The sequence below is a fragment of the Equus przewalskii genome, chromosome 28 (genome assembly GCF_037783145.1).
Source record: "Equus przewalskii isolate Varuska chromosome 28, EquPr2, whole genome shotgun sequence".
NCBI lineage: Eukaryota > Metazoa > Chordata > Mammalia > Perissodactyla > Equidae > Equus > Equus przewalskii.
The window spans coordinates 23752335-23771506 of record NC_091858.1 but is presented as its reverse complement, the minus strand read 5'-3'; the positions used below and the strand labels follow the sequence as shown (position 1 = coordinate 23771506).

General features: G+C 39.6%; 1 protein-coding gene across 4 annotated transcripts in view; it reads left to right on the top strand.

Moving 5' to 3' along the window:
- Positions 1–19172, top strand: part of SNX25 (sorting nexin 25) — a 165452-nt gene that overhangs the window by 33875 nt on the left and 112405 nt on the right. For all 4 annotated transcript variants that reach the window (XM_070599045.1, XM_070599042.1, XM_070599046.1 and 1 more), the window contains exons 3-5: positions 2681–2897; positions 8363–8535; positions 9948–10134. In XM_070599045.1, coding sequence (XP_070455146.1) covers positions 2681–2897; positions 8363–8535; positions 9948–10134 — 577 coding nt within the window. The remainder of the gene's footprint in view (positions 1–2680; positions 2898–8362; positions 8536–9947; positions 10135–19172) is intronic.

The window sequence follows — 19172 nt, the reverse complement described above, 5'->3', positions numbered from 1 at the left end:
TGGAAAATTATTTGAGAGTATGGGTTAGTCGTTTGTATGCCTGGTATGAAGTGAATTAGTATCTCAAGTTACATTTTGTTCCTCGGGATTCCTGGAGATAAAACACTGCAGACAAACCAAGCAGAACAGGAGGGTAAATTATTGCTTTGAAATAAGGTATCGTCACATCCAAATTAAGCCAAATCAAGTGGTGTTTGGAAAGGGAAAGAAAAAGCTTTGAGAAATAAGCAGTGATTAAGAGAAAAACAAAAGCCTAGGTACCCTTGAGCTGGACCAGATGGAGAGGGAATGTGTGGCTAAACGTTCTTCTCCCTTGTGGCAATCAGCACTTAAGCCCAGGAACACTTTTATCTTTCAAAAGACCTAATGTTTTGCAAAGATCACGTTGGCTTCACTCTCTCTCTGTGGCTTTGAGCTGCCCTGTGCAACACGGTAACCACGATACTCTTGTGATTCTTGAGCACCAGAAATGTGGCTAGTCCACACTGAGATGTGCTGAAAGGGTAAAATACACACCGGATTGTGAAGACTTAGCATGAATAAAAGGCAAAATACTTCATAATTTTTGATATTGGTTATGTATTGAAATCAGTATTTTGGATAGATCAGATGAAATATATTACAATTAATGCCATCTGTTTCTTTTTCCTTTTTAATATGGCTACTAGAAACTTAAAATTATGTATGTGGCTCTCATATTTCTGTTGCACAGCACTGGTCTAGAGCTGAGGTTTTCTAGTTCCAAGCATAGAATTAATCCAGAATTAAGAAAATAGAGACTAGAAATCTTCCGAGGAGGGTGGTCAGCCAGGGATGCTGAGCCTGGAGTCACAGCTGAAATAGGGGATTCTTCCTCCAATAGTCGGGGTCTCATTAGGAGACAGAAACCACACGGTGATTGAACAGAGAAAGTTTAAAGAATTATTAACATGGGATTAACTTCTAAGAGATGAAGAGAACTCTAAAGAATGTAGGAGGAGCAGGTAATGGGAGCAACTGCTACATCTAGGGCTGAGGCAAAGCACTTTAGGAAGAGATAAATTTGGAGGAAGTGTTCTTCTTCACCCTAGACCTGAGATCCAGGCCTTGTTGGAGAGGGCACAACCTTGGCCCACTTGGCGGTGGAGAACTTTGGGGAGAGTCCACAGACTGGGGGAAGCCACCCACAGATTTGTCTGGGAAGCTGCTCTCCAGGTGCTGTTGGAACTTGCTGGGGGTGAGTGCCATCCAGTGCCCTGCGTGCTACTGTCCGCTGCACATTGCACACAGGAACCAGAGCACACAGGAACCAGAGCACACAGGAACCAGGAAGAGAAGCCCCTTCCTCCTGCAGTGTCCCTCTAGCATCATCTACTGTCAAAACTTAACATTATGCCAGTTGGCAAAGAAGAAATGTTTACAAGGTCCAGCTCTAGTATCATAAGGTGGAGCGAAAAAGGATGCATTTGGTGCTGAGAGGCAATAAATTGATAACTGGCATGCTCCATAAGTGTGTGGTCAGTGTGTGAGATGCTCCATTTTTTTATTTGGCACCAAGACATGCAGCTACCACACCCCAAACATTCTAGTTCGATGAGAATATTTAATTTAATTTTATTGAGGTAGCATTGGTTTATAACATTTATATAGGTTTCAGGTGTACAGCATTATAATTTGACATCTGTATATACTACAGTGTGCTCACCACCAAAAGTCTAGTTTCCATCCATCAGCATACAGTTGACCCCCTTTACCCATTTTTCTCTCCCATTATCTCCATCCCCTCTGGTAACCACCAGTGTGTTGTCTACTTCTGTGAGTTTGTTTTTGTTCTGTTTGTTTGTTTTATTTTTTATATTCCACATATGACTGAAATCATATGGTATTTGTCTTTCTCCATCTGACTTATTTCACTTAGCATAATACCCTCAAGGTCCATCAACATTGTCGCAAATGGCAAGATGTCATCTTTGTAATGGCTGAGTATTATTCTGTTCTATCTATGTATAGCCCATCTTCTTTATCCATTCATCTGTTGATGGGCACTAGGGTGTTTTCATATCTTGGCTATTGTAAATAATGCTGCAGTGAACATGGAGGTGCATGGATCTTTTTGAATTAGTGTTTTTGTATTTTTTGGATAAATACCCAGAAGTGGAATAGCTGGATCATATGGTAGTTCTGTTTTTAATCTTTTGAGGATTCTCCATACTGTTTTCTATAATGGCTGCACCAAATTTACATTCCCACCAGCAGTGTGTGAGGGTTCCCTTTTCTCCACTGCAACACTTATTTCTTGTCATTTTGATAATAGCCATTCTAATGGTGGAGGTGATACCTCATTGTGGTTTTGATTTGTATTTCCCTCATAATTAGTGACGTTGAGCATCTTTTCATGTGCCTGTTGGCCGTCTGTATGTCTTCTTTGGAAAAAATGTCTCTTTTCCTCTGCCCATTTTTGTATTGGGTCATTTGTTATTTTTTTTTGGATGGGTTCTTTATATGTTTTGCATATTATTGAGAGAATCATTCATTTTAAAAGATTTTGGGAAAGATTATGTCTTCTCTTGTTTTCTACTCTCTGTCTAGTTTAAGCAGTGAAAATGTGAAATAGCAGGTGGCCAGTTTCCAGTAGAAATGTTGTGTTGGTGCTGACTCCTTTGATCTAAATTTTACTCATTGCTTTGTTTCTTCCTGGTAGTGTTTGACTACAGTTACAGAGATTATGTTCTGTCCTGGTATGGAAGCCTCAGCAGAGATGAGGGACGGCTTTACCATCTCCTCTTGGAAGACTTTTGGGAAATTGCCAGACAGCTGCGCCACAGACTGAGCCACGTGGATGTGGTTAAAGTAGTCTGCAATGATGTTGTAAGAACTTTACTCACTCATTTCTGTGACCTGAAAGCTGCAAATGCCAGGTAATTGCTATGAACAACCTTCACCTCCTTTTTTTTTCCACGTTATTTTTCTTATTGAGTAAGGTCTAAGTCAAGACAAAACTCTAGCATATTCTTCCTCTTGCTGGCAGTTGGCTTGAAATGTAGACATCTTGAGGCAGAATAATTATAGTGTTCTTATAGAGTAGATTTTTAAAATAACCTTCTAATAGAAAACCACTTTACAGACTTGCTTAATTTGGTAAATAACTTAAACAGTGAAATGAATTTTACTGAGCCAGCACTATCCTGACCTTATTTCTAGTATTATGGGTACTTAGAAAATTTAAATATAGTGTTTTATATTGTGAGGAATGTCAGTGAGTTTGCAATTTTTAGAAAAGTTTAATTTTTTGTTTCTTTTTGTGAGTCCTATGTGAAGGGCTCCGTTTCATCACAATATCCTGAAAATTGATTTTTAAAACTTAATAATATAACGTGTGGGCTGTAACTAGAGAAGATGTTTACAGTGTGAAGATTGCTGATATTTAGGCTTGTTAGGCCTTTGGACTGTTATGTTGACAAAGTTTGTGCCTCTGAGATGACGGCCTTTGGAAGAAGAGTTCAGTGAGGCCATTTCTGCGCTCCCAACAAATTCCTGCTTTCTTTGGTTTGCTGATAGGATCTTAAATGTACGTCTTACTCTTGAGTGACTGTGAGAACGATTAATTATAGCACTTCTAACTTGTGCGTGAAAAGTAATACTGAAATGAGTAGCCTTCTCTCTGTTTGGATCTGGACTCAGGTGGGCTAGGAGCAGGGCTCCCTGTAGTTAACATGGCCTGTTCTCACTGATGTTATTACTTATTATTATTCCTCTGCTTTCAGGGAAGAGAGAAAGTATTTGAAAAATGCAGAAGGGTATGAGTAAGCGTTAGCATCCTTATTGGGCAAGTGGCAACTCACGTTCTCTTCGAAGAAGCCCCGTCGTGTGAATTTATCAGAGAGCAGGCCCTCTCCTGCCCTGGGATGTTGCTCAGTGGGACTTGGTTGCTCACTGTGGTTGTGCAGCAGCGTCTCTGTGTTCTCAGCTCTGTTGCCTCTTCCCTGCGTCGTCTTCTCTCCCAGTGTCTGCCTCCCTCAGGCTTATGAGGCCAAAATCCACAGAGCCATCAAATACCTATTGTTTTCCAGTTTGCTGCTCCCAGCATTTTGCACACCTTTTAGAAACTGTGACCCATAGTAAGAAATGGAGATTATATTGTGATCTGGTTTCATAAAACAATGCTCATTACCTGTGATAACTTTGGTATTGTTTATTCTTTAACATTTTTTTAAAATGGTGTTTGAGACTAAATTTTACTTTGCTCCTTGTGAGTCACAACCCATGGTTTGAAAAAATTACTGTAAGGCAGTAGTTCTCAGATTTTGTGGTCTCGGGATCCCTCTGTACTCTTAAAAGTTATTGAGGACCTAAAAGAGCTTTTGTTTGTGTGGTTGTATCTCGTGGTGTGCTGGAGCCAGCTTGGACTGGTGTGCAAGAGCTGAGGATGTCCATCTCTTCCCAGCTCTGAGTTCAGTGGTATCGTTGGTGGCTTGTAGTTGGCTGTAGAGGGAGTATTTATACTGTGAAATGGGCAAATGCTACAAATCAGAGCTTTTTTTCCTTGGAGAGCCAGGTGTTGAACATTTACCAGCTCACCACTCATATCTATCAGGATTTACCATATTAGATATTAAAACTAAGAAGTGTTTAAAGTGCAAGAATACACAGTACATTAGCCATCAGTGACATGTCATCTCACATCAGGTAGCCTCTAGGATTCTCCACTCTACTTACGAGAATGAGAGTGAAAAAGACAAATGACATTTTTGTGTACGAATACAGTTTTGACCTCACAGACCCCCTCAAAGGGTCTTGAGGACACTTAGGAGTCTCCAGACTCCTCTTTGAAAAACTGCTGTTTATAGAGAAAGTAACTTCCAGTAAGGAGGTGTGTGAACTAATAAGGAAAGTTGGAGAAATAGGCCTCTTGGGTGACCTCCTTCAGGTCTCAGAAGCTCCGGCCTCTCCTTTCGAGTGTTCAGCAAACCTTTGGAGCACCTGCTAGTTTGCTGTGGTGTCTGTTACCTGAAGCGCCCCCTCGTTCTGCCCAGCAGATCATGTCAAAGACTTGTTTGAATCTGTGGAAGCTCATTTTAAAAGAAAGCATTTCAATGATGGCCCAGTAGAGAAGAGGATTTAAAAATCAGTGTTTTTAACTCCAGTTAGAAGACTGATGGATGTAGGTTGCGGAGAAGAGCAAGTGGTTAGAGAAATCTAGTATTTTTATGATTATCTGATTTCAACATGAGAATATATTTTTCATTGAGACATTTGCCAGTTTCTGAAATTACTGCTTTTGTGGATAATATAAAGATATTATGGGTACAGAATTGGAATAATAGAAACAGAGAATTGTTATTCCATTTTAGAAACTCCTTCTCTTTGAGCTTCTAGTTTTCTTATGCCAGGGGTAGATTTATTTTACTGATATCTGGGCTACACCTGCAAGCTCTACTTGATGATTCCTGTTAAAGGGAAAATCTACCACTGTTCTCTGGGATTGTGAATATTTGAAAAAGTGCCGGTAGGTTACTGGTGTTTGCGTATAGATGATCGTGCCCCGGAGGTGAACCCTTGAGAACCAATATCTGACTGTGCATCATCTTCTACAAATCACTCGCTGAGACTGGCAGACACAGAGTCTAGGTTTGATGGCTTTATCTGTGCTCGTGTGCCCCAGGTAAACAGTGTCCTCTCCTAGAAATCTCCACTGGGGTGCAGATATCTGTTGGCTACAAAATGACTTTGGAAGCCCAGGAAGCACCCAATTGAATTGGTCACTATCAGACAAGAGAATAATAAATTGCATTAATAAAAGCAACTCATCCTTGGATTGACTGTTAGGCAATTGTGTGGAGGCAGCTTTCCGGTCAGTCTGTATCTATTTCCAGGCCAACTTTCTGTTGCTGCTTTAAGCCAATCCAGATCACATGTAATTCTTGCCTCTGCTGCTGCTTCCTTTGTCCCATCTGTCTTGTTACAGCATGTTTCAGGAAAATCTAAAAATGATTGTTTTTATGCTGTTAAGTCAATAGCATCTTTAATTTTGTAGTCTCCTTCTTAACAATCTGTGCATTTTGTTTACCAGGAAAGCACCAGCATCCTGGTTAAGGGAAAACAATGTTTTTATTCATGTATTTTTCTTCTTTATCTCTGAGATACTTTTTCCTTTTCATCTTTGCAGTCTCTGATTATGGTGTAGTGTGAAGAGTCTGGCTGAGAGTCACACAGAACAGGACTTGAGAGTTTCGTATTTGTTACCTCTGTGACTTTGGACTATTCTCTTAACTGTTCAGATCCTTAATATGCTCATCTATAAAATGGTGATGATGCTGTCTACTTCTCGGTGTAGATGGGGAGATTAAGTAATAATTGCACATATAACACTTACAAAAGGTTAATGTCCTATTGCTTGCTCAAGGAATGAGACCTCGGAGGTAAGTAGTAGGAATTACAGTAAAAAAACAATTGATCCACACCTAGGAAGGAGGATGCTGCCAGGACGGAGGCTACAGTCCTCCAGAAGGCTAGATGGACCTCTCTTAACCCCACAGTAGCCATGTGCCTCGTGTTCCTTTCTTCGCTTCTAAAGCAATAGTTGATGTCTATTTACTAGAGGGCACCGTAGGAATATCCCACCCAGAGCTAGGAGAAGATTCTAGCGAGCACTCGAATTTCCCTTTTACCGTAGATCAAGCTTGTTTGACCAACTCTCTGGGCTTTGACTCATTCAGAAGGTCTTCCTCTAACTCCCTTCTGGGAGGGAGAGGAGCGTGTGGAAGTCTGACGACCGGGCTCCTTTTATTAGCTGCCTTCCACTGGAACAGAGTAGGGACTGTGTGTACCTGGAGAGAGAGAGAGAGAGAGAGATTTTGATGTTATATAATGAAGCCTCTCTTGTTAAAGTGGATTTTTTTGGGGGCCAACTTCCCCCAAAATATCAACCAAATATATATTTTAAAATAAAGATTTATCCCTAAAAGTGCTTGACATGACAGATCAGCATCTAAATCTTTTTATGTTAAATATCAACTCTAGCTGACAGCATAACTAGAGTTTAAAATGATCGAAGATACTGTTTTTTTAAAAGTCCGCATATATATCCATGTCTGTACAAAGGCTTACTCTTAAAATCTCTGTTTATGCTGTTGGCTTTGCACATCAGGATTGAATTCCTCTTGCTTGTTGTAGAAGACAATGAGGAAGTCTTTTTTTTAGTGTTCATACTCCAGAAACTGGTCTTCGGTGTCTAGTGCAAAAAAACCCCAAAACTACAGCTAAGTCCTGGGAGACACTAGTCAAGAAGGTACCAACATGCATTTATTTGTTTCATTTCCTGTGTAGCACCTAGCACGTGTTCATCCCCCATTTAGTGTTGTTTTTTTTCTTTTCAGTATTGGCCATTAGTTAGTATAAGAAGCCTATCAACTTTGCTGCTTAGCTGAAAGATACTAGAAAAATTAGCCTCCCAGTCTTTGTTGAATTGCTGTTAAGAGACTGTGGGAAAACAAGGTGTAGAAAATTCTACTTTGCATTTCTCTTCACTCAGATCCTCCAAATTCACGGTCCTAGGGTGGGGATGGGGTCATTGCTGACAGGGAATCCGTGACCAGGGTTGGTAAGACTGGATGGAAGATACTTGAGTGCCTCATGGAAGGCATTTTGCCGTCCAGTTACGTAGCATCAAGTCATGGGCCCTCTCCTCATAGAAATCCCCATAGATCTTTTATCCCACGATCACCCAGTCAGGGAAGCTGGCTGGTGACCCTGTTTTATGCTGTGTTAGATTTTTTTGAAAAATGAAGCTGTAGATCACATTTAAGAAGAGACCTAGGAAACTTAAAAATCGTCTAGTTAGGGGCTGGCCCAGTAGTGTAGGGGTTAAGTTCACATGTTACATTTCGGCAGCCCAGGGTTCATGGTTCGGATCCCAGGCACAGACCTACACACCGTTCATCAAGCCATGCTGTGGCAGCATCCCACATACAGAATAGAGGAAGATTGGCCACAGGTGTTAGCTCAGGGCCAATCTTCCTCAAGCAAAAAGAGGAAGATTGGCAAAAGATGTTGGCTCAGGGCCAATCTTCCTCACCCCCCCACCCCAAAATCTTATTAAAGATATACTCATACCTTTCTGCGTTGTTGCTGTGATTTGCAAGTTATGTATAAATGTTGACTCTACTTAAGGTTTGAAATCCCAAAAGGCCATACGTTTGCATTTTTCAGATTAGTCTGTGATTGAGGAAATTATTGACTATTGCCGTTGTTGAGGAGCGGGCACAGTTATTAAAACCAATGTATTTCTCATTTGAAATATTTTTTACCTAATGGTATGTAACTGAATTGTTTCCAGAAATTTCTTTCCTTCCTTTTCTCTCTCTCCGTTTGTTTATTCTTTTAGACATGAAGAACAGCCGAGGCCTTTTATGTTGCATGCATGCTTGAGGAACGCAGATGAAGAAGGAAGATTCCTACAGATGTGCTCTCGGATTCTGGTGTTTTGTCTCCTCCCCTCAAAGGATGTCCAGTCTCTCAGCTTGCGTATAATGCTTGCAGAAATTCTCACAAGAAAAGGTAGACTTTTATAAGTAACTGATATTACTAATGCAATGATAATTGTGCCAACATACTAGTTTTGCAACATACTAATGTGATAACACTTTATATGACACCTGTGCAGACCTTGTATACGATGGGACATAAGGGAATTAAAGTATTTTCAAAATATCAATTTTAAATGTCACTCAAAGAAGGCATCATTTGGGGGCTGGCCCAGTGGCCCAGTGGTTAAGTGTGCGTGTTCCACTTTGGTGGGCTGGGGTTTGCTGGTTCGGATCCCAGGTGCGACCTAGGCACGGCTTATGAAGCCATGCTGTGGCAGGCATCCCACGTATGAAAAAAAAACAGAGGATGATGGGCACGGATGTTAGCTCAGGGCTGATCTTCCTCAGCAAAAAGAGGAGGATTGGCAGTGGATGTTAGCTCAGGGCTAATGTTCTTCAAAAAAAAAAGGCGGCATCCTTTGGCCATGCATCATAAACGTTTTTTACATAACATATTGCCGAATGCATAGTCCGTTCCATTTATAAGAGATAACCAGACCTTATGCTCTCCACAGGGAAGCATCCATTTGGGATAGCTTTTGACTTACCCAGGCCAATAATTTATGCATTAAGGAAAGAATATCTATACTCAGACTCCAATGTGCATTTACCTAAAATGCCTTTGCTTACAAGATTCATTGATAATGCCTATATGTAATTTGTGAACTTGGTATAAATGAAAAAGGAGCTGCACCACCATATAGTGTGATTACCAGAACAAAGTATATCCAGGGAAATGCTTAGTTAGGATAAGAAACATGGAGGAAAATATGATCTAAGAGAAGCTTTTCCTGTCTCAGAGTCTCAAACAAATAACGTTGCATTTGATGCGCATTGATTGAATATCTCATTATCTCAGGAGTAGCCGGCTGAGCCCATTAGCTGCTACAACCAACCACAGAGACGAGGGCAACTTTTTAGGATGAATTTATAATAGTGTCATTGACTTTAACAACTTCCCCCCTCAGGTCTGCTTTCACCAGTTGGGAGAATGTTGACTTTCTATGGACAAAACATTTTGAGCCTTATAAAAGAAATATAAGAAAAAAACTTAGTGTACTTAATTTCGATAGCTTTGTTAGCAACTTGGGTTCCAAATGACTTTCTTTGATTTTTCCTTTACATTTAACTCATCTGTTAAAACAACTGCTTGATTGTAGCCGTAGTTGGTAGCATACCCAGAGGGATAGCTGGCTGTGTGTGTGTGTCTGTGTGTGTCTGAGTGTGTGAGAGAGAGAGAGAGAGAGAGAGAGAGAGAGAGAGAGTCCCCCATTTAGGTATTTTAAAAATGTTTCCCAAATGTAGTTTCACTTATATAACATAAAAACAACTACTTTAAAAGGGAATACCTTTTCAAGTGGCGCTTTCTTCTTTTTCCCACAGTCTTGAAGCCATTAGTGGAGCTGCTTAGTAATCCTGGTTACATTAACCAGATGCTACTTGCCCAGTTGGAGCACAGAGAACAGATGAATGAACATCACAAGCGAGCCTACACCTACGCTCCTTCTTATGAAGAGTTCATCAAGCTCATTAACAGCAACTCTGACGTTGAGTTCTTGAAGCAACTAAGGTATTTGGTCTTCCATTATAGCATGATAATAGCTGCTAGTTATCATCCTCTGCCTATTTAGGTTAAAAAGGAAGTCCGTAAATTTTGCTGTTCAGTGACAACTAAATTTATCCAGCTTTTCCTTTAGCAGTGGAATTAGTTTGTTCAAAGTACCATGTTTTTCACGTAATTAGGTTATAATAGATTGAAAGCTGTTCAGTTGTTAGGCGTACCTGCTTGGCTGCTCAGATGCTTGCCTTAGAAAAGCTTTGGAAGGCGATGATGTTTTTTTTAAATTATGATGGAGAACATTGTGTTGATTTTCATTTTTCTTAAAAAATGCAGAGGCCCAGGATTGGGAATAAAAGGTTGTTGACTAATTGTTTTGAGAAAACGTTTTAAAATATATCCCAGGAGTCTCTTTTATAGTGGAGTTCAATCTTCCTTACTGTACTTGAGATATTTTAGGAGTGAGTGTGTGCGTGTTGTGGGTTTATTTTTTATTTTTCTTTTTATGGTGTATGCCTATACAGTATGATTATATAGTATTGTGTAGTTTGTGGTTTTCCAGCACTGTTTCTCTAGTAACCCTTCTGTTTTAGTGTCCCCAAACGAGAATACATGGGGAAGAGAGGAATCTCTGATCTGTCAGTTGTGCTTCTGAAAACTAATTTTGGTAAATCACTGGTGGAAAAGTAAACTATTGGCTGAAAACGGGTCTTTGAACTATTTGAGGACTCGCAACTTGCCACATTTGCCTCTGAACTAGGGTTAACATTAAGGTGGGTTATGCTAATTCATCTTCTGGTCGGTCTGAATAATACACTGTCAAAGAGGCATATGTTGTAGATGGCGTTGTGTCCTCGTAAACTGCATCACGTTCTAAGTTCCCTCAAATGTATAGTGATGGGTTTAATTGTATGATTTTGTTTACAAGTAATTTCATTCTTATGGGATACAATCTCTGGAGATTTTGTTTATGCTTCTCTTTCTTTGCATAGTCTTGAATAAGCTATCTGGTACTCACTTGTAATAGATTTGTGATTATGTGCGTGCAAATCTGGAAGTTCTTTTTTGATGTTTGTGACATTGGAGCTGATCGAGAACCCAAGAGCCAATATTCCAGGTTTGTTGTCTAAGGCTTACAGCTTACATCTACTCAGAGGTCATCTTTACCATGGCTTCCTTTGACTCCTTTTAAAAAAAGTGTCATTCCATAGAAACTGAAAGAGTTCACAATGACGGGACACCTTTGTTGCTTCCTCTTCTTGAAATTCTTAAAGGACACTTACACACCAGGCTCTGATTCTAGAGATGCTGTTCAAACCTACGCTCCAGTATTCCTCTACCTGGTGCTTTTATACTTTCCCAGATGTGCTGCATCTGGTGTGACCAAGGTCACGCGATGACCACCCACTGTGGAATTACAGTTTCCTCCTAAGACATTGTTTGTGAGCACATGATACCTCATGTTGATAAATTGTGTCTGCATTGAATTCCTAAGCATTTTTCTCTTGCTAAATGATAAGGTCAGACATGGACCATTTAATAACTCCAAGGGACTTTAAGATAACAATCTAGGATCAATAGTGGCAGATACTTAAGTCAGTCGGTATTCATCCTTCTTCCAGACTTGTGGATGAGTGTTCTATTTTGTGTACCAAACAAAAGATTCCAGCACTGCACACATGGTGACATAGTTAATTGTGTAACAAAGGGTGCCAAAGACATTTTTTTTTATCAGAACTAATTATTTTGAGTGATCAACTGTTGGTACTCTAGCACCATCTGTCATTTTCTATCTGAGCGAAGTTCCTGCATTATAAGACGAATGAATCTTGGTTAAGAATTAATGGTTTATCTTCTTCCAGATGTACTTGCCAAAGGCTCAGGGCTATTTGAAATTCTGTAAATACCTTAATGTTGGCAGTTGGTCATCTAGTAGATAAAGACGTAGCTCAGCCAGAATTGGCCTTTACAAAACAAAAGCCTGGTGTCTCCTGCCTCAGGATGATTGGACCACCTGCTTTTGTCACAATAGGAGCGTTGTGGAGTACCTTCATCTAAGTGGCCAAAGATTACACTAGAAATTCTGCTTTTACAATTTTCCCTTTTCCCTCTCATATGCAATGGAGCAAAAACAGTATGAGCACTTCAGTCTTTCTTTGACCTCACTTCCTCTTGATCTCATAAGTAGGACGACACGGAAGGATAACACGCATGGAGTCCCAGGAAGCAGGCCGTCTGTTGCGCACTGGGAGACTTAAGGGGCAGTAGAAATGCTGAACCAGAGAATGGTTTTTTTCAAAAATTGAGATATAATTCACATGCCATAAAATTCACCATTTTAAAGTGTACAATTCTCTGGTTTTTAGTATATTCAAAGGGTGTACAACCATCACCAGTAATTCCAGAATATTTTCGTCACCTTAAAAAGAAACCCTGTACCCATTAGCAGTCACTTCCCATTCCTCCCTCTCTTCCCAGCCCTTGGCAACCACTAATCTACTTTCTGTCTCTCTGAGTTTGCCTGTTCTGGATGTTGTGTATGAATGGAACCTTGCAACATGTGGCCAGTTGTGTCTGACTTCTTTCACTCAGAATAGTGTTTTCAAGGTTCATCCATGTTGTAGCATCTATGAACACCTTTTTGTTGACTGAGTAATATTCCATTATATGAATATAGCATATTTTCTTTGTCAGTTAATGGAAAATTTGGGTTGTTTGCACTTTAAATAATACCTTTTGAGTGATCATTGAGCATCTTCAGTAGTATTATCAGTGACTGTTGATAAATGAGACTAAAATGAAATGTTACAGATTCCTAACCTCTTCCTACCATCACCTCCTGTCACTATATACCTGCCACCCACAAGAAGTGATGCAGTGCAGACACCAGGAAGGGGTGTTCGTTTTGTGCATCATTCCTGTGCTGTGTATTATGTTCTCTTCTGTGTCCTCCTCCTTACTCTTAGACGTTGTGTTCCCAACAAGGTGTATAGAGTCAATGGGAGGACACTTGGAGGTACTTTGGTGATTAGATAGTCACACTCTTGAAGTGCCTACTCTATTAGAAGCAAAATGAATACATTTTCAGATTTAACTCAGTTGATGTAATGCCTGAGTCCCACTGGAATGACCTAGTCTTATGACCTCGATCCCTCCATAAGCTTTCGCTTTCTCGTGTAAATCTTGGGAAATATGTTGATAACTTCCCCCAGAAGGGCTGCAAAATTCTTTTGTAACAAGGATTGTAGACTTCTGGAAAGAGTCATGTGCACTGGGCAGCATCATCTATGGGTTCACAGTAATCCTGAAGAATTTAGTCTCCTCAACAAGCTTAGCAAAGAACCTTAGGAGAAAATACTGTGAAAGGCATATATACACATATACACATGATATACACATCCAGAGTTGCTTTCCTGAGGCATCTTCTGCTGGACCTGTGACTATGAGACAATTCCTCGGACTTTGCTGTATATTAGAAGTTCAGCTAGTTCTCTGTGATATAGCACGAGTGTATCTTTTATCCATGGGGCTGTTGTCCCTATTCCTTGTATCTTAGGGACAGACCTGAGGGCTAACCTTTGTTCTCTGCTTCTTGCACAGCTCCAACTAGCAAAGCTACCAGTCCAACTGCACTGGCAGAGATTGATCTTTTTGCTGAAAGCAGTAGGTGATGTTGCATACATTATCTTGTTACTTGGCTGCTTATTGTTTATCTGATAGAAGAATTGCTCTCTATTCAAAGGTCAGGTCTGCTTACTGTTATTGACGGGCAAAATTGCTTCCTATCAGACTCCTGTCTGAAGCCTCCATCGATGAGGCTTATCAGCTGCCTGGCTCTAATGGAGCTGCTTTCTTCAATCATAGTCGGAACTATTCTCTTGTTTTTCTGGAACAATTAGCATCCTCTGCTGTCTGACTTTATTGATATTTTAGGTCACTGTCTTCAAATTGCTCTTCGTAAAATTTTGAGGTAGGCTGCCTAAGGCAGGGCATGTGTCTTATTTAAACTAAGCAGTGGTGAAACCATCCACTTTTATTTCATACATATTTGGCAGATAGATGCATATTTTCTAAAGAAAATAAAAATCTTTCAACTCTGCTAGGCTGGAATGCATGAAGAAAAGACAAGAAACCCCTTAAAGGTGATATTTGTAGTTCTGTGGTAGTTTGGTTTTTTTTTCTGAGTCAGCATGAGATGCTTTCACAGTAGGATTATAGAGCTAGAAATGCTTCCTTCAACTGTACTAAATTTGTGTTTTTTAACCCTGGCCGTATATTAGAATCACTCAGGCTTAAAAAAAATTACAGTTGGATATCCCACTGTCTTTTTTTTTTTTTTTTATTAATGTTATGATAGATTACAAGCTTGTGAGATTTCAGTTGTACATTTTTGTTAGTCATGTTGTGGGTACACCACTTCCCCCTTCGTACCCTCCCCCCACCCCCCCTTTTCCCTGGTAACCACCGATCAGATCTCCTTCTCAATATACTAATTTCCACCTATGAGTGGAGTCATATAGAGATCGTCTTTCTCTGACTGACTTATTTCGCTTAACATAATGCCCTCGAGGTCCATCCACGTTGTTGTGAATGGGCCAATTTCGTCTTTTTTTATGGCTGAGTAGTATTCCATTGTGTATATATACCACATCTTCTTTATCCAATCATCAGTTTCTGGGCATGTAGGCTGGTTCCACGTCTTGGCTATTGTAAATAATGCTGCGATGAACATAGGGGTGCAACGGACTCTTGAGATATCTGTTATCAGGTTCTTAGGATAGATACCCAGTAATGGGATGGCTGGGTCATAGGGTATTTCTATTTTTAACTTTTTGAGAAATCTCCATACTGTTTTCCATAGTGGCTGTACCAGTTTGCATTCCCACCAACAGTGTATGAGGGTTCCTCTTTCTCCACAACCTCTCCAACATTTGTCGTTCTTGGTTTTGGATGTTTTTGCCAATCTAACGGGGGTAAGGTGATATCTTAGTGTAGTTTTGATTTGCATTTCCCTGATGATTAGCGATGATGAACATCTTTTCATGTGTCTATTGGCCATATTCATATCTTCTTTTGAGAAATGTCTGTTCATGTCCTCTGCCCATTTTTTGATCGGGTTGTTTGTTTTTTTGTTGTTAAGCAGTGTGAGTTCTTTGTATATTATGGAGATTAACCCTTTGTCGGATAAGTGGCTTGTAAATATTTTTACCCAATTAGTGAGCTGTTTTTTTGTTTCAATTCTGTTTTCCCTTGCCTTGAAGAAGCTCTTTAGTCTGATGAAGTCCCATTTGTTTATTCTTTCTATTGTTTCCCTCAACTGAGGAGTTACAGTGTCCGAAAAGATTCTTTTGAAACTGATGTCAAAGAGTGTACTGCCTATATTCTCTTCCAAAAGACTTATTGTCTCAGGCCTAATCTTTAGGTCTTTGATCCATTTTGAGTTTATTTTGGTGTGTGGTGAAAAAGAATGGTCAATTTTCAATCTTTTGCATGTGGCTGTCCAGTTTTCCCAGCACCATTTGTTGAAGAGACTTTCTTTTCTCCATTGTAGGCCCTCTGCTCCTTTGTCGAAGATTAGCTGTCCATAGATGTGTGGTTTTATCTCTGGGCTTTCAATTCTGTTCCATTGATCTGTGGACCTGTTTTTGTACCAGTACCATGCTGTTTTGATCACTGTAGCTTTGTAGTATGTTTTGAAATCGGGGATTGTGATTCCGCCGGCTTTGTTTTTCTTGCTCAGGATTGCTTTAGCAATTCGCGGTCTTTTGTTCCCCCATATGAATTTTAGGATTGTTTGTTCAATTTCTGTGAAGAATGTTCTTGGGATTCTGATTGGGATAGCATTGAATCTGTATATTGCTTTAGGTAGTATGGACATTTTAACTATGTTTATTCTTCCAATCCATGTACAAGGAATGTTTTTCCATCTCTTTATGTCATCGCCTATTTCTTTCAAGAAAGTCTTGTAGTTTTCATTGTATAGATCCTTCACTTCCTTGGTTAAGTTTATCCCAAGGTATTTTATTCTTTTCGTTGCGATTGTGAATGGGATAGAGTTCTTGAGTTCTTTTTCTGTTAGTTTATTGTTAGTGTATAGAAATGCTACTGATTTATGCACGTTAATTTTATACCCTGCTACTTTGCTGTAGTTGTTGATTATTTCTAATAGTTTTTCTGTGGATTCTTTGGGGTTTTCTATGTATAAGATCATGTCGTCTGCAAACAACGAGAGTTTTACTTCTTCGTTACCTATTTGGATTCCTTTTATTTCTTTTTCCTGCCGAATTGCTCTGGCCAGCACCTCCAGTACTATGTTGAATAGGAGTGGTGAAAGTGGGCACCCTTGTCTTGTTCCTGTCCTCAGAGGGATGGCTTTCAGCTTTTGTCCATTGAGTATGATGTTGGCTGTGGGTCTATCATATATGGCCTTTATTATGTTGAGGTACTTTCCTTCTATACCCATTTTACTGAGGGTTTTTATCATAAATGGGTGTTGGATCTTGTCGAATGCTTTCTCTGCATCTATTGAGATGATCATGTGGTTTTTGTTTTTCATTTTGTTGATGTAGTGTATCACGTTGATTGACTTGCGGATGTTGAACCATCCCTGTGTCCCTGGTATAAATCCCACTTGATCATGGTGTATAATCTTTTTGATGTATTGCTGTAATCGGTTTGCCAAAATTTTGTTGAGGATTTTTGCATCTATGTTCATCAGTGATATCGGCCTGTAGTTCTCCTTCTTTGTGTTGTCCTTGTCAGGTTTGGGGATCAGAGTGATGTTGGCTTCATAGAATGTGTTAGGGAGTTCTCCATCTTTCTCAATTTTCTGGAACAGTTTGAGGAGAATAGGTATTAAGTCTTCTTTGAATGTTTGGTAGAATTCTCCAGAGAAGCCGTCTGGTCCTGGACTCTTGTTTTTGGGGAGGTTTTTGATTACCGTTTCTATTTCCTTACTTGTGATTGGTCTATTCAGATTCTCCATTTCTTCCTGATTCAGTTTGGGGAGATTGTAGGAGTCTAGGAATTTGTCCATTTCTTCCAGGTTGTTCAATTTGTTGGCATATAGTTTTTCATAGTATTCTCTTATGATCTCTTGTATTTCATTGGTATCTGTTGTGATTTCTCCTCTGTCATTCCTGATTTTATTAATTTGCGATTTCTCTCTTCTTTTCTTGGTGAGTCTGGCTAGGGGTTTGTCAATTTTGTTAATTCTTTCGAAGAACCAACTCTTTGTTTCATTGATCCTTTCTATTGTCTTTTTTGTTTCAATATCGTTTATTTCTGCTCTTATTTTTATTATTTCCCTCCTTCTACTGACTCTGGGCTTTGTTTGTTCTTCTTTTTCTAGTTCTGTTAGGTGTCGTTTGAGGTTGCTTATGTGAGCTTTTTCTTGTTTAGTGAGGTGAGCCTGTATTGCGATGAATTTCCCTCTTAGGACTGCTTTTGCTGCATCCCAAATGATTTGGTATGTCGTGTTCTCATTTTCGTTTGTCTCCAGATAATATTTGATTTCTTCTTTAATTTCTTCAATGATCCATTGTTTGTTGAGAAGCGTGTTGTTTAGTCTCCACATTTTTGCACCTTTCTCTGCTTTTTTCTTGTAGTTGATTTCTAGTTTAATAGCGTTATGATCAGAAAAGATGCTTGATATTATTTCAACTCTCTTGTATTTATTGATGTTTGCTTTGGTTCCCAAAATATGGTCAATCCTTGAGAATGTTCCATGTGCACTTGAGAAGAATGTGTAACCTGCTGTTTTTGGATGAAGTGTTCTATATATATCTATTAAGTCCATCTGGTCTAATTTTTCATTTAATTCTATTATTTCCTTGTTGATTTTCTGTCTGGATGTTCTGTCCATTGGTGTTAATGGTGTGTTGAGGTCCCCTACTATTATTGTATTGTTGTTGATGTCTTCTTTTAGTTCTATTAAGAGTTGCTTTACAAATTTTGGTGCTCCTGTGTTGGGTGCGTATATATTTATAAGTGTTATGTCTTCTTGGTGGAGAGTCCCTTTTATCATTATATACTGTCCCTCTTTATCTTTCATTATCTGTTTTGTTTTGAAATCTACCTTGTCTGATATTAGTATAGCGACACCTGCTTTCTTTTGTTCATTATTAGCTTGGAGTATTGTTCTCCATCCCTTCACTCTGAGTCTGTGTTTGTCTTTGGGGCTGAGGTGTGTTTCCTGGAGGCAGCATATTGTTGGATCTTGTTCTTTGATCCATCCTGCCACTCTGTGTCTTTTGATTGGGGAGTTCAATCCATTTACATTTAGAGTGATTATTGAGACGTGGGGGCCTACCACTACCATTTTGTGTCTTGTTTTCTGGTTTTCTTCAGTTTCCTTTGTTTCTCGTCCCATGGTTTAATCTGTTCTGATGTAGAGCTGCTACTCTCTGTTGTTGTCCTTCTACTTATCTCCTCTGCTCTTGGTTTTGTAGCCCCTTTCCTTTTTTGGATTTTTCAGGAATGAGGGTTTTCCTGAGGATTTCCTGAAGAGGAGGTTTTGTGGCAATGAACTCCCTGAATTTTTGTTTATCTGGGAAAGTTTTTATTTCTCCATCGTATTTGAAGGATATTTTCGCTGGGTAGAGAATTCTCGGCTGTAGATTTTTGTCCTTCAGATTTTTGAATATATCATTCCACTCTCTTCTAGCCTGTAAAGTTTCTGCTGAGAAATCTGCTGATAGCCTGATGGGGGTTCCTTTGTAGGTTAGTTTCTTTTGCCTGGCTGTCCTTAATATTTTCTCCTTGTCGTTGACTTTTGCTAGCTTCACTACTATATGCCGTGGAGTTGGTCTTCTTGCATTGATAAAGTTTGGAGATCTATTGGCTTCTGTCACCTGAAGATCCATCTCCCTCACCAGATTTGGGAAGTTCTCAGCCATTATTTCTTTGAATAGGTTTTCTGCCCCTTTCTCCTTCTCTTCTCCCTCTGGTATACCTATAATCCTTACGTTGCATCTCCTAATTGTGTCTGATAATTCTCGGAGAGTTTCTTCATTTCTTTTAAGTCTTGCTTCTCTCTCCTCCTCTGCCTG